Consider the following 12,964-nt stretch of genomic DNA (forward strand, 5'->3'; position numbering starts at 1 on the left):
AAGCACTCAGTAAGCACGTATTGAACACCTCCCACACGACAGGTGCTGTGCTTGGTGGGGGGCTGCAAAGATAGATGAGATCAGGTCCTGTCCTTGTGGGGTGTATGGACAAAGAAGACCTATGGAGATGATGATGATGACAACTACCACAATCCTAACAGTACCCCACCCCACACACTTACAGAGCGTTTACTATGCTCCAGGCACTGCCCAAGGAGCTTTGCCTCTGTTAATCCACGTGATCCTCACAACAACCCCCATTTTATAGATAAGGAAACTGACCTACAGAGAAGTGAAGTGGCTTGCCTGAGGTCACAGGGTAAGTGGAAAGGCAGTCAGATTCCAGGGTATCCATTTACAACCACTGTGCCATCCAGCCTCTCCGAAGGCGGTATTACATATGTGCCTTTATATATATGCGCACACACACATATAAAGTGTTACATGTGCTGCGACAGCGTCATTCAGGGGACAGTAGGGACATGGAGGAAGGAGGCTCAGACCTTTAACCCTGTTGGAAGATGGGGTCAGAAGGAAGTGATGTTTGAGTTGAATCTTGAAATGAAGGGTTCCTGGGCAGTTCAATGTTTGTGGCTCATTTGGGAGAAACTGCCCTCATTTCTGGAGCTCTGTTGATCTCTGTAGCTCTACTTACTTCACGGAGACAGCTGTATCTTACATGCTGAACGAAAATGTGAAGGCCCTAGGGACTTGAAAGTATCTAACTGGAAAGAGCTAGGAAGGGAACAGCGAAGACGAGAGAAGGGAGAAGCGAAACCCCCACCTCATAGCCACGTTCCTCCGCACACAGCTTGCCCAGCGACATCTGCGTCTTCACGCGGCGCACGGCGCACTCCTTGTCAGAGAGCCCGTCTGAGTGCGAGGATATCTCAATGGGGATCTCTGGCGTCTGGGACAGCAGGTCGTCTAGCTTCTCCGCCAGGCGGTCTTCAAGTTTATCAGCTAACTCGTCAGGACTGTTTGAGTGGTCGCTGGTATTTCCCTCCTCTCCATCGGACACGGAGAAATTCTCAGAGCTGAAAGTGGAGTACGACTGGCAGCTGCTGATGCAGCGATGGGGCCTAGAACCAGGAAGAGCCCGAGGAACTTAATCACGGAACATTTTCGTATCCCTATCTGTCAGTCAGTCTCGGTGAGAGATAATCTAGTTGTTTTTCTACCCCTGAGGAGGACTGAAAATCAGGATAGGTAGAAACGATTTCATTTTAAAGCACTAGAGAGGTGCTATGGACTGAATCGTGTCCCTGTCCCCTCAAATGCAGTGTCGAAGACCTAATGCCCATTGGAACTGTATTTGGAGATAGGGCTTTTAAGGGCAACCAAAATTAAATGAAGTCCTAAGAATGGAGTCCTAATGCGCTAGCATTAGCATTCGTGGCCTTATAAGAAGAGGAAGATCCCTCTTCCGTCTCCTGTCTTCCCTTTCCTCCCCCTCTTTAAGTGTGAGCACCGAGGAAAGGCCCTGTGAGGACACAGGGAGGAGGCAACTGTCCACAAGCCAGGCAGGGTGCCCTCACCCGAAACCAATCCCTCTGGCATCTTGATCTTGAACTTCCCAGCCTCCAAAACTATGAGAAATAAATTTATGTTGTTTAAGTCACCACCTAGTCTGTGGCATTCTGTTATGGCAGTGTCCAGGGTGACTGACACAAGAGGGAAATTTAAATTTCTCTTTCATTTGGTTTATATGTTTATGTGCCTAAACACTACACTCCAAGCTGATGGCTACCACTGGTCTTTGAAAAAAAGTCAGCTTGTCTAATCACACCGTGTACACGGATGCATAGATGGAAATGTCCAAACTGAAATTATGGCTCCTTCTTCAGAGAGTCAGAGAGTCTCAGAGGTGAAAGAGACTTTGGAGATGCTCTCACTTATTTCCCAGATGAGATAACTAGAGCCAGAGAAGGGAAGTGACTTGTTCAAGGCCACACCATCAGAGAAGGTAGAGCTGAGGCTTGGGACAGGTCTACTCACACCTCAGTGTCCTTCTCTACCCCCCACCTCCACCCCAGCTGCATTTCCCAGAGCCCAGTGTCCCCTGGACACAGAGGCCCTGGAAGGCCAAGTGCCTTCACCACCCCTGTTGACTGACCCCCAACAGAAATGAGCTTGGAAGGAACATTCACTCTGCAGCTGTGAGCCTGCCCAGCTACTGAGTGAGTGGCTCATTCCAGTTAACATCTGGGTTTAGCTCTGATGAACCAAAGCTTCTTGGGAGAGAATTTGCAAACGGTCCTCATTTTCCCATTGTTTACAAGTAGCTATTTCTGGCCTTTACATTTTCCTATTGTTTACAAATAAGAATGCTGTTAGCTTACATTGGCTTAAAAAACAAAACAAACAAAACGAATATTAAAAAGAAGATTGCCTTTTTCTTCTGCTATTGTCTGATTTTTCTTTTCTTTTCTTTTTTTAATTTTTTTTTGAGACAGAGTCTCACTTTGTTGCCCAGGCTAAAGTGAGTGCCGTGGCGTCAGCCTAGCTCACAGCAACCTCAAACTCCTGGGCTCAAGTGATCCTCCTGCCTCAGCCTCCTGAGTAGCTGGGACTACAAGCATGCACCACCATGCCTGGCTAATATTTTTCTATATATATTAGTTGGCCTATTAATTTCTTTCTATTTATAGTAGAGATGGGGTCTTGCTCAGGCTGGTTTTGAACTTCTGACCTCGAGCAATCCACCCGCCTTGGCCTCCCAGAGTGCTAGGATTACAGGTGTGAGCCACCGCACCCGGCCTTGATTTTTCTATATTTCTTAGTACAAAGAAATTTTGATGGGAGATGATCTAGGCCAGGCTGCTACCCAGGCCAGGTGATCGGGTGAGAGTTGTCCTTTTTACATTAAGGACATGTGAAAAGAGGCCATCAAGAGGCCAGAAATACCTCTTGAAAGAAAGAGCAACCCTGTATTCTCCTGAAAGTGAAGCAGTTGCACAAGGTTATTGTGTATGCAGCCTGAGCTTAAAAGGCTGTGCCCATTTCTTTTAAGAATCATTTATTGTTAGACCTTGGTAAAATTTCTAACTTTGTAGCCTGGAGAAAGAAAATAAAATCTTTAACATAAAAAATAAATAAAAAGGCTAGAAATAGCAGAGGATGAGAACAGATTTCAATTTTATGCACAGTGTAGGGATCCAGAATACAATTTACCAAAGGGCTAGGAGTCCCTTGGTGTGTTAGGAATTCCTGTTTTGGGCCAGGTACACAAACCTGCCTGGGGAGATTCTTAGAGCCTTACTCTTTAAGAAGAGAATGTCTATTAGCAGAAAAAGGACTCCTAGGAGGAAAACTACTCCCCTTCTTCTTCCCCACTTCTACATAGGTGAAGGTTTTATTCTAGAAGTAAGGGGAGATGGCCCTTCTTTAATCCTACCAGCAAAATTATTATTGCCAGCTAAGCAGAAAGCTATTTCTAAGCTAGGTGAAGGGGGACTCAACTTATCTAATCATGCTTAACTTGAGGTGTAAAATCCGAGGCACGGGGAATGCTATGGACTGAACTGTTTCTCCTGAAAGGAGGTAATTAAGGTTAAATGAGGTCATAATGGTGGGGCCCCCAATAAGACCGTGACTTTATAAAAAGAGGAATCTCTCTCTCTCTGCCACATGAGGACACAGTGAGAAGGTGGCTGTCTGCAAGCCAGGAAGAGAGCCCTTACCAGGAACCAAATCAGATAGGACCTTGATCTTGGACTTCCCAGGCTCCAGAACTGAAAAATACATCTCTGTTGTTTAAGCCACCCCGTCTGTGGTATTTTATAACAGCCCAAGCAGACTAACACAGGGAGATCCACTAGAAACCAATAAAATTAACCACAAAACAGCATGGCCATCCTTACAAACTGCCCACTGTATTCTCGATTGTAACTTTGAATCTGTATTTACACTCTTCATCTTGAAATTCCTATGAAATGAATTCTGATGAACTAGGATCTGCTGTGTATGATCAACTGCCAAAATGTGGGATGGGAAAACATGAACACAGTGAGTTCAAATTTCCCTGTAAGGTGACTGTCAGAGAGTGACTCCTGCTTGCATACCGGGTGTCACAAACTTGGGATTTTTCCCCATTACACCAAAAGTAATCATGTGTGTTTGTTGGTTTTACCTCTGTCTTCGTGGAAATTCAACTTCACTATCTACTTCCCCTTCTTCCTCTTCTGAGGAGTCATCTCCACTCTGAGAAGGACAAGGAGAAAAAGAGTTTATTTTAATGTTTCTCTCTCACCCTCACCTCCCACTACCTGTAAAAGATTTAATTATCATCAAAAGGCACTGAGTAGTAGCTTGCTGAATGTCATCTTTATTTTTATTTTTTAGAGACAGGGTCTTGTCCTATTGTCCAGGCTGGTCACAAACTCCCAGGCTCAAGTGGATCCTCCCACTAGGAGGAGCAGAGAATGGATTAGCCCAAGTCAACTGCACAAACTGAAACACAATTTACTCTCTGGGAATGCTTAGTCAACATAGTAGCAGCAGTGTGTGTTGAGGAGGAAATATAGTTCTGAAACAGTAGCCCTCAGCTTTAACTTCTTTTCTACTAAATGCCCTGTTGACCTAACATACTCAGGTACATTTTATACCCTTTCATTCCCTCAACTAAATTCCTGATGAATGATGATGATGACATGAAACAATAATTAGAATTGAGTGGGTGTCTACCATGTTCTAAATACTTTTCATACATAATCTTGTTTTTTTAACTCATTAGCAAAATGAGCTAATATTTTTGGAAGGGTGCTATGTTCCAGGCCCTGTTCTAAAAGCTTTATATGTATTAACTAATTTAATCCTCACATCAACCAGTGAGGCAGAGTCCAACATTAGATCCATTTTATAGGCAAGAAAACAGAAGTTCACAGAGGTACTAAGTGGAGGGGAGCTTGGCTTTGAACTGAGATCCATCAGACGCTCAAGTTCATGATGTTTCTATGGTAGTCTGTCTCCCTGCTGATAAACCCCAGGCAGGCTCAAGTTCATGATGTTTCTATGGTAGTCTGTCTCCCTGCTGATAAACCCCAGGCAGTCGGTAGATAAAGAGGAGAAAAACAGGTTTCAAAGACTAAGAACTGGCTGGGTCATGATGGTTATTGATTAAAGCAATGCTTTCCAAAGTATATTGTGAAGAAAGCTAGTTCCATGGGGATTAACAGACTTTATTTTTTAAAGGCTGTATGGTCAAATAGCTGAGGGAAATGCTGGATTAAATAAGGATACTGCGTGATTTCTCAAAGCCTATGATTTATTAATGTACACTAAGAATCTGCAAGAGAGGACAGAGAACACTATGTTTCTCAAACTTATTTTATCATGGGATCCTTACTTTTTGCAACGTCCCTCAGGACTAGGGTTCTAGGGGAGTGTTTCCAAACTCTTTTGATCACATATCTCCAATATATGGTTATCTATTTATACATTATATATGTTTGGGTCCATACTCAAGTTCAGTAGTTCCTAAAGTATATTCCCTGGTCCATCACGTAAGCAGTGTGGGAAGAAAGCATTTAAAGTAAAAGAAACATCTACTTATGTTTTTGTTATCTCATCCTTTTACAAAATACATATTTTTTTTTTTTTTGAGACAGAGTCTCACTTTGTTGCCCAGACTAGAGTGCCATAGTGTCAGCCTAGCTCACAGGAACTTCAAACTCCTGGGCTCAAGCGATCCTACTGCCTCGGGCTCCCGAGTAGCTGGGACTACAGGCATGCACCGCCATGCCCAGCTATTTTTTATATATATATATATATTTTTAGTTGGCCAATTGATTTCTTTCTATTTTTAGTAGAGACGGGATCTCACTCTTGCTCAGGCTGGTCTCGAACTCCTGAGCTCAAATGATCTACCCACCTCAGCCTCCCAGAGTGCTAGGATTATAGGCATGAGACACTATGCCCAGCCAACAAAATGCATACTTTTTATGTATGCTTTATAATGCGCATAGCATGATAGGCTTTGACATTCTTTGAAGGCAGTGACACAGACTGTTCTTGTCATTATACTTTACCTTCTGAAGAGGCCTTGTTTTTCGAGGTAGCACTGGGGGAGTGATGTGATGATGGGTGCCAAGGGATGACGCAGACCTGCAGCTGTTGAATCCATTTTCTTCCATCTTCTCAGAACCCTGGGCATTTTCCGAGAGGGGATTGTGTGCTGGTGACTTGGAAAGGTTGGGGCTCCTCCCGACTGGCTCAGCAGAGGGTGTGTCCAAGGACCCAGACTGTCCTGGCCTGCACTGGAGGCAGGGGTCATAGGGGCCAGTGTGGCCCCTGTCTGGTTCTGGACTTCTCCAGCAATCTGCCACCATGGCTGTGGAGATGAGGTCAGGGCTCGAGCCAGGCATCTGTCTCTGGGCGTGGTTGCTGAGTGGGCTCCGCAGGGCTGCTGCTGGGCCGAAGTACCTCAGGTTGTTAGCGCAGGTTGCGATGTCCTGTCCATGCATGTTGAGTCTGGGATGGTGACTCTGAGACATGGCAGGAGGGGGTTGCTGGTATTGCTGCTGCGGAAGATTACGGTGATGGAGAGAAGGGTACTGGGATTGAGCTTGGTGTAGGTGGGTAGGGTGGGGTGAATTTTCCTGGGCTGGCTGGTTTTTCAGGATTGCTGCAAAGTCACCATGGCTGCCTCTGCTATTCCCCCGGCGGTGGCGAGGTTTGCATCGATATCGGCTCTTGCTGCTTGAGGTGGACATTTTGGGACTTCCGGACAAAGGGGATGCTGTGGGAGCCACTTCTGTACTGGGGATGCCTTCAGATCTCAACAGATCTGGCCTGGGAGAAAAGTACAGGGTTAGTTTTAAACACATAAAAATACATTCAAGTTTGGCGAAATGTATCCCAAGCCTTAAAATATACATGCCCTTTGAATCAGCAGTCACAAATACAGGGATTTATCCAATAGAGATAACATATGTGCAACAAAGATGTATGTTTGATGATGTTGTGTTACAATATTCTTTAGCATAGTGGAAAATAACATAACTGTCCACGTATAGAGGATTTCCACAATTCTCTCTAGATTTTATTCTGTGCCTCACCAGCCTAGGTCCTCAATCCTCTTTATTTTTATTTGACATATTTTTTTAGAGACAGGATCTCACTCTGTCCCCTAGGCTAGAGTGCAGTGGCATGATCATAACTTGCTGTAACCTCCCATTCCTGGGCTCAAGTGATCCTCCCACCTCAGCTTTCTGAGTAGCTGGGACTACAGGCATGTACTATTATGCCGGGCTAATTTTTCTATTTTTTTATAGAGACAGGGTCTTGCTATGTTACCCAGGCTAGTCTCAACTCCTGGCCTCAAGCGATCCTTCTGCCTTGGCCTCCCAAAGTGCTGGGATTATAGGTGTGAGCCACTGTGCTCAGCTTCAATCCTCTTTAAATTATAATTCTACTCTACAGGTTTCTTGATCTCTTCCTCATTACCCTAGCTGTCAGCTTGGTGCCAATATGCCAAGGTATGGGCATGGATGTTTGCTCATCATCAGAAATCTGTCTGATAATGGATCTGGGCAGATCTCCCAAGGGATAAAGGAAAGAGGTCTGGTATTAGAAAAGGAAACCTGGGTCAATTAGGTAAGAGGCTAAGTTCAGAGACTTTGGCCTGGACATGGTCTCCTTAAGGGCCAGGAATATGTGCTATCCATCTTTGTATGTGATGGCCCCTAGTAAGGAGACTTACTCACAGTGGGTACTCAATAATTTTTTTTTTTTTTTCTTTTGAGACATAGTCTCACTCTGTTCCCTGGACTAGAGTGCTGTGGCATCAGCCTAGCTCACAGCAACCTCAAACTCTTAGGCTGAAGCAATTCTTCTGCCTTAGCCTCCCAAGTAGCTAGGACTACAGGCATGCGCGACCATGCTCAGCTAATTTTTTTTATATATTTTTAGTTGGCCAATTAATTTCTTTCTATTTTTAGTAGAGACAGGGTCTCCCTCTTGCTCAGGCTGGTTTCAAACTCCTGACCTTGAGTGATCCACCTGCCTCGGCCTACCAGAGTGCTAGGATTACAGGCGTGAGCCACCGTGCCCGGCTCTCAATAAATTTTGAAGGAAGGAAAAGAGGGGAGAGTTCAGAGAAGGGGGAGAGGCAGCAAGACGAGGGCTACTGAGGAGTGATACTGCCATTTATCTTTGATCCTAAAAGGAGGATGTCCTCTCACAGCTCTGTTTTCAAATGCCTACCAGGCCAGGCACTAAGATCATATGCACCAGAAAGCCAAAGGCCTAAAGGTAAACCTTGCCCACACTAACTCCAAGGCCCACAGATAAACCATAAATGGTTTCTGAACTGCTGAACTGATTCAGGGCAGAGCCTCTAAGATTACTAGGAAGAACCAATACTTTCTTCTTACCAGTAGTAGGAAGTAGCCTTACCCTTCTTTGGGACCAGACAGACACATATCAGCAGGAGATTTTGGAGCTGGAGGGTCCAAACTTTTTTGTTTTTTAACAACAAAATTATTTTCTCAAATTAATTATTATAAGAAGCCCAGCATATAAAACAGATACAGTGGAACTGGTTGGCAGGGGAGTGAGCAGAAGCCCCTCCTTGCAGGGCTCCCCTCCTCACCCTTTCTGCCCCTGCAGTGGCCTCTGAGACACCCCTGTGCAAGCCATTGTGTATTCTAGACCTTGCCTGGAAACCACAGATAGAGGCCTGCCTCCCCCACATGTGATGAAGAACCCAAAACCCAGCCAAAGTGGCTCATGGTCTCATAGCTCATTAGTGGTAGAATCCGACAAAAAGTCTCTCCTAATTTTCAGCCTAGCTTATCGGACAGTCTGATTACAAACTTGAAGGCACATACAATTCACTTGGGGAGATTATAAAAATGAAGATTTTGGCCAGGGGTGGTGGCTCACGCCTGTAATCCTAGCTCTCTGGGAGGCCGAGGCAGGTGGATTGCTCGAGGTCAGGAGTTCGAAACCAGCCTGAGCAAGAGCAAGACCCCGTCTCTACTATAAATAGAAAGAAATTAATTGGCCAACTAATATATATAGAAAAAATTAGCCGGACATGGTGGCGCATGCCTGTAGTCCCAGCTACTTGGGAGGCTGAGGCAGAAGGATTGCTTGAGCCCAGGAGTTTGAGGTTGCTGTGAGCTAGGCTGACGCCACGGCACTCACTCTAGCCTGGGCAACAAAGTGAGACTCTGTCTCAAAAAAAAATGAAGACTTTGATTTAGTAGGTCTGGGGAGGGGCCTAAGAGTCTACAATTTTAACAAGCTCTCAGAGGTTGCTATATTAAGGACCACACTTTGAATAGCCAGAGCTCACAATAAATAAGTAGGTATCAGACAGCTTTAGGTGAGTTTTTCTTCTTTTATAGGAAAAGTACAGTTAAAGGCTTGTCTAGCACAGAATTTCCAGGTTTTATGGGTTTATGATAAGGTGGGTAGATATTGTGCTGCTATCAGGAGCTTCCTGTCCCAGATTCAAAAATCTATGGTGCTGCAGAAAGTGCTTGGTTCCTACTATTAGTATATCCATTTTATAGGTAAGGACACTGAGGATCAGAGGTCAGATGGCTTGTGTCCATCACAAAGCTAGTAAATGACAGAACTTGTAACTTGAACCCAAGTCTTTTCACTCCAAGGCATAGTTCTTTCCCCATTTCAAGCTTCTCCTTAAGGGGTCTTTAGGCTACATTACTGGACTATACTCCCTTGTGACAGGCTTGAAAGATCTGTAATTGAACTCAACATTCTTCAATTTAGTGTTCAGTCCCTAACTGAACACAAACTGAAACCTACACTTAAGGATGCTGAATGATTTCTCCTCTGTGATCTCCAAAGTCTCTGGACATCGACATGGTAATCACTGGACTGTCCAAATAATCTGAAACTTAAATCCTTCAAGGGGCAATCAACCGATGGTACGACTCTTTGCAGGTTGCCTTCCTTGTGTTCAGCCAGTTTATTGATGTGGTGTCTACTGGTGGTGTCAAACTCTCTCAAACATTTCTCACAGCTAAAATAAAAGTAAACATGAGCTCATATTTTGAAAAGTTAAATAGTTCTATTTTCTCCCCAGTGCTCTTGATTTTAACTGTTAGCAGAATGCAAGGGGAGACAGCAGACTGACTCTGTCCCTAATTAGTACAACAAAAGAAAAGAGTTGGGATTCCCCCTGATGGTTGTGCCAGGTGCCATCTGAAAAAAGTTGCTTGGAATTTGACCAGAAGATGATTAGAGGGGCAGTTAATAAAAGCAAAATTGGATTAATCCATGTAGTTACTCATTAGTAGTTTAGGTTTGAATTGGTCATGCTAGGTAGAATGCTCACCATTCTGATAGCCTTCTAATACATTCTTGATTTGTGTTTTCTCATTTCCTTTATTCTTACTGCAGTTAGCTCAAGTCTCTCTATTGAGTCTGCACGCAGGTTTAGGGATATTTCTTTCGTTTATATTAACTTAGCTAGGATAGAGCCAATTTGGTGTTATTTGGAATGAATGAGACTCTACAGAGTTTGGTAATAAAAAAATCAGTGGAAAAGAATTCCAAGATTAAACTAACATAAGGCAAATGTGTAGGAAAAAGGGGAAAGTGCAATCTTTTTTAACTATTCAAAAAAACCATTTTTTGATTTGATAGGTGATTTTACATGTTATCTTACTTAAACTTCACAAAAATCCCCTGCAGGGGTGAGATGAGGGGAACTATATGGTTAGATATAGGTAATTATCAAAGCTTCAGCTTTTGTTTGGGGTGGTGAGTTTGTAGGCACTTATTCCATTATTAAAGAGAACTAATTAAATGTATAAACAAAAGAGGGTCATGCATGGATCACTGTGTCATAAATCAAGAATTATGATTAATTCAGTTCTGTGTCCTGGAGTTCATAAAAATAAAAATAAATCTCATGTGCTATAATTATACCATTTTACCCATGAGAACACTGGGGTTGAAAGGAGTCAAGCCACGCAGCTTGCAGAGCAGAGCCAGCATCTGAATCCTGGTCTGCTGGCCTCCAGTTTATTTCTCCTTCCACTATTCCATGCTAGGATAATACATATCTGTGCCTCAGATAGTAAAGGCTAGATTCCTAGAGGCCATGATGCACCCTCTCACCTTCCTACTCTAAAGAGCTGAGTGTGCTAACGACGAGCTGCAGAGGTGGCCACATCCAGCATCCTGTGAGAGGGGATTTTTAGGGGCTATTTTCCCGTTTATCTGAGTGTCACATTGGTGCGGCTGTCTCACCGTTTGGTCTGCACCCCAGGTTTGTGAGGCACACCTTTCCTTTTCATAAGTTTCTCCATGGCATTGGGGTGGATTATTGGGCGGACAGGGTGTCGTTTGTAGGTCCCAGGATATTTCTTTTCCACCGCTTGCTCACGCCTGCAGAAAGAAAGAAAGAGTCACATCTCAGTCACTGCAGAAAGGATGGGCAAAATGTTTTCACAGGCTAATTCTACCTACAGGTTCTGGCCACACTTAAGAGAAATAGGCATTTGAATAACAAGCCTGCTATTCAGGTTAAAAAAATAAACCAAGATACCAAATTCAAATTAAGCTGACTTCATTCACCCTTTAGCTCATGAATTCAGATGCTGACATTGACTGTCCCTTCCCCAACAAAATACAGTGGCAGAAGTCCTGCTTATTTTCAGTAGCTGCTGTTTTGGTCAGGACCCCAGAGTTTTCTGGCCACCAACAGGAATTCCTTAAGCCACTTTCAGGAGCCAACTTGCTTCCCCAAGGGGCAATAAACTCCCTCTTATCCATTCCAAGCTCTTCTTGAAATGAGGGCCTCTTCTCTGAGCTATGCAACAGGCTGAAGTGCAAATGCCTGTCAAGTGTGCATTCCCCAATAACTTGCTCTGCAGGATTCCACTAATCTGTACACCTCTCCAGGGCAGGGACCTGTGCACAGCACACCCCTTAAAGAATGCTGAATGAATGAATAAAATATTGCCAATTCTAGTAGCAGCAACATGGAAGAATAGTATATTTCTGCTTATTGAGAGACTCAAGTCAGTAAGGACAGACACTGGCTGGATACATACTTAATGAGCTCCTTCTCCCGCATTTCTAGCTGCAGCATGATGGCACTCAGTTCCATGTACAGATTATTAGCCCGCTCAAGCTTTCTCTCATAGTGTTCACGAATATCCAAAGCATGCCTATCAAAGAAAACACAGGATCAGTGGGCCAGCTAACTTAGGGGAGAACAAGTTCAGCTTAATGAAATAAGAAACAGGAGGGTTTATGGCAAAAGCATTTGCTCAAGGTCCCCCTCTTTTTAAGGCTCCCTTGTCCAGTGCAAGGACTCAGACAAGGTGGAGCAGGAGATGGAAATCTAAGCTCCCCACTTGGTTTATCCTTAAGGGTCCATCCACCCATTCAGGATAGCCAAGAGGGCCACAGACCAAATCTGAATGTGATTTGTGTATAATTCGTAGCCTTCACTTTTGTAGTATTGGCAGTATCTCAATAAGAATACAGTATAATATATGTTAATAGAAATATGTAGTTAAAATCAACACCATGATCACTCATTTATACTTTTCTGTGGCATAGATTCTACTATAGTGGTTGCTATGGCCTGAATGTTTGTGTCCCCCAAAATTCATATGTTGAAACCTAACACTGAAGGTGATGGTATTAAGAGGTGGGGCCTTTGGGAGGTGATTATGTCATTAAGGTTCTACCCTTATGAATTAGATTAGTCCCCTTATTAAAAAAAAGAGGCTTGAGGGAACTTTTTTGCCCTTTTGCACATGAAGACACAATGTGTTACCATCTGTGAGAAACAGGCCCTCACCAGACACTGAATCTGCTGGTGCCTTGATCTCGGACTTCCCAGCTGCCAAAACTGTGAGCAATAAATTCCTGTTGTTTATAAATTACCCAGTCTAAGGTTTGTTACAGCAGCTGGAACTAACTAGGACGTGATTGTCTGTGAATATGCCTTTTATCCCTTGGATTATAAGCA

General features: G+C 43.9%; 1 protein-coding gene across 3 annotated transcripts in view; it reads right to left on the bottom strand.

Annotated features, from left to right (window-relative positions):
* Nucleotides 1–12,964, bottom strand: part of MAP3K13 (mitogen-activated protein kinase kinase kinase 13) — a 161,351-nt gene that overhangs the window by 7,649 nt on the left and 140,738 nt on the right. For all 3 annotated transcript variants that reach the window (XM_020286590.2, XM_076003332.1, XM_076003335.1), the window contains 5 exons: nt 12,036–12,152; nt 11,230–11,367; nt 6,030–6,792; nt 4,133–4,203; nt 785–1,082 (listed from right to left, as the gene is read on the bottom strand). In XM_020286590.2, coding sequence (XP_020142179.2) covers nt 785–1,082; nt 4,133–4,203; nt 6,030–6,792; nt 11,230–11,367; nt 12,036–12,152 — 1,387 coding nt within the window. The remainder of the gene's footprint in view (nt 1–784; nt 1,083–4,132; nt 4,204–6,029; nt 6,793–11,229; nt 11,368–12,035; nt 12,153–12,964) is intronic.

This window comes from Microcebus murinus, chromosome 1 (genome assembly GCF_040939455.1).
Source record: "Microcebus murinus isolate Inina chromosome 1, M.murinus_Inina_mat1.0, whole genome shotgun sequence".
NCBI classification, from domain to species: domain Eukaryota; kingdom Metazoa; phylum Chordata; class Mammalia; order Primates; family Cheirogaleidae; genus Microcebus; species Microcebus murinus.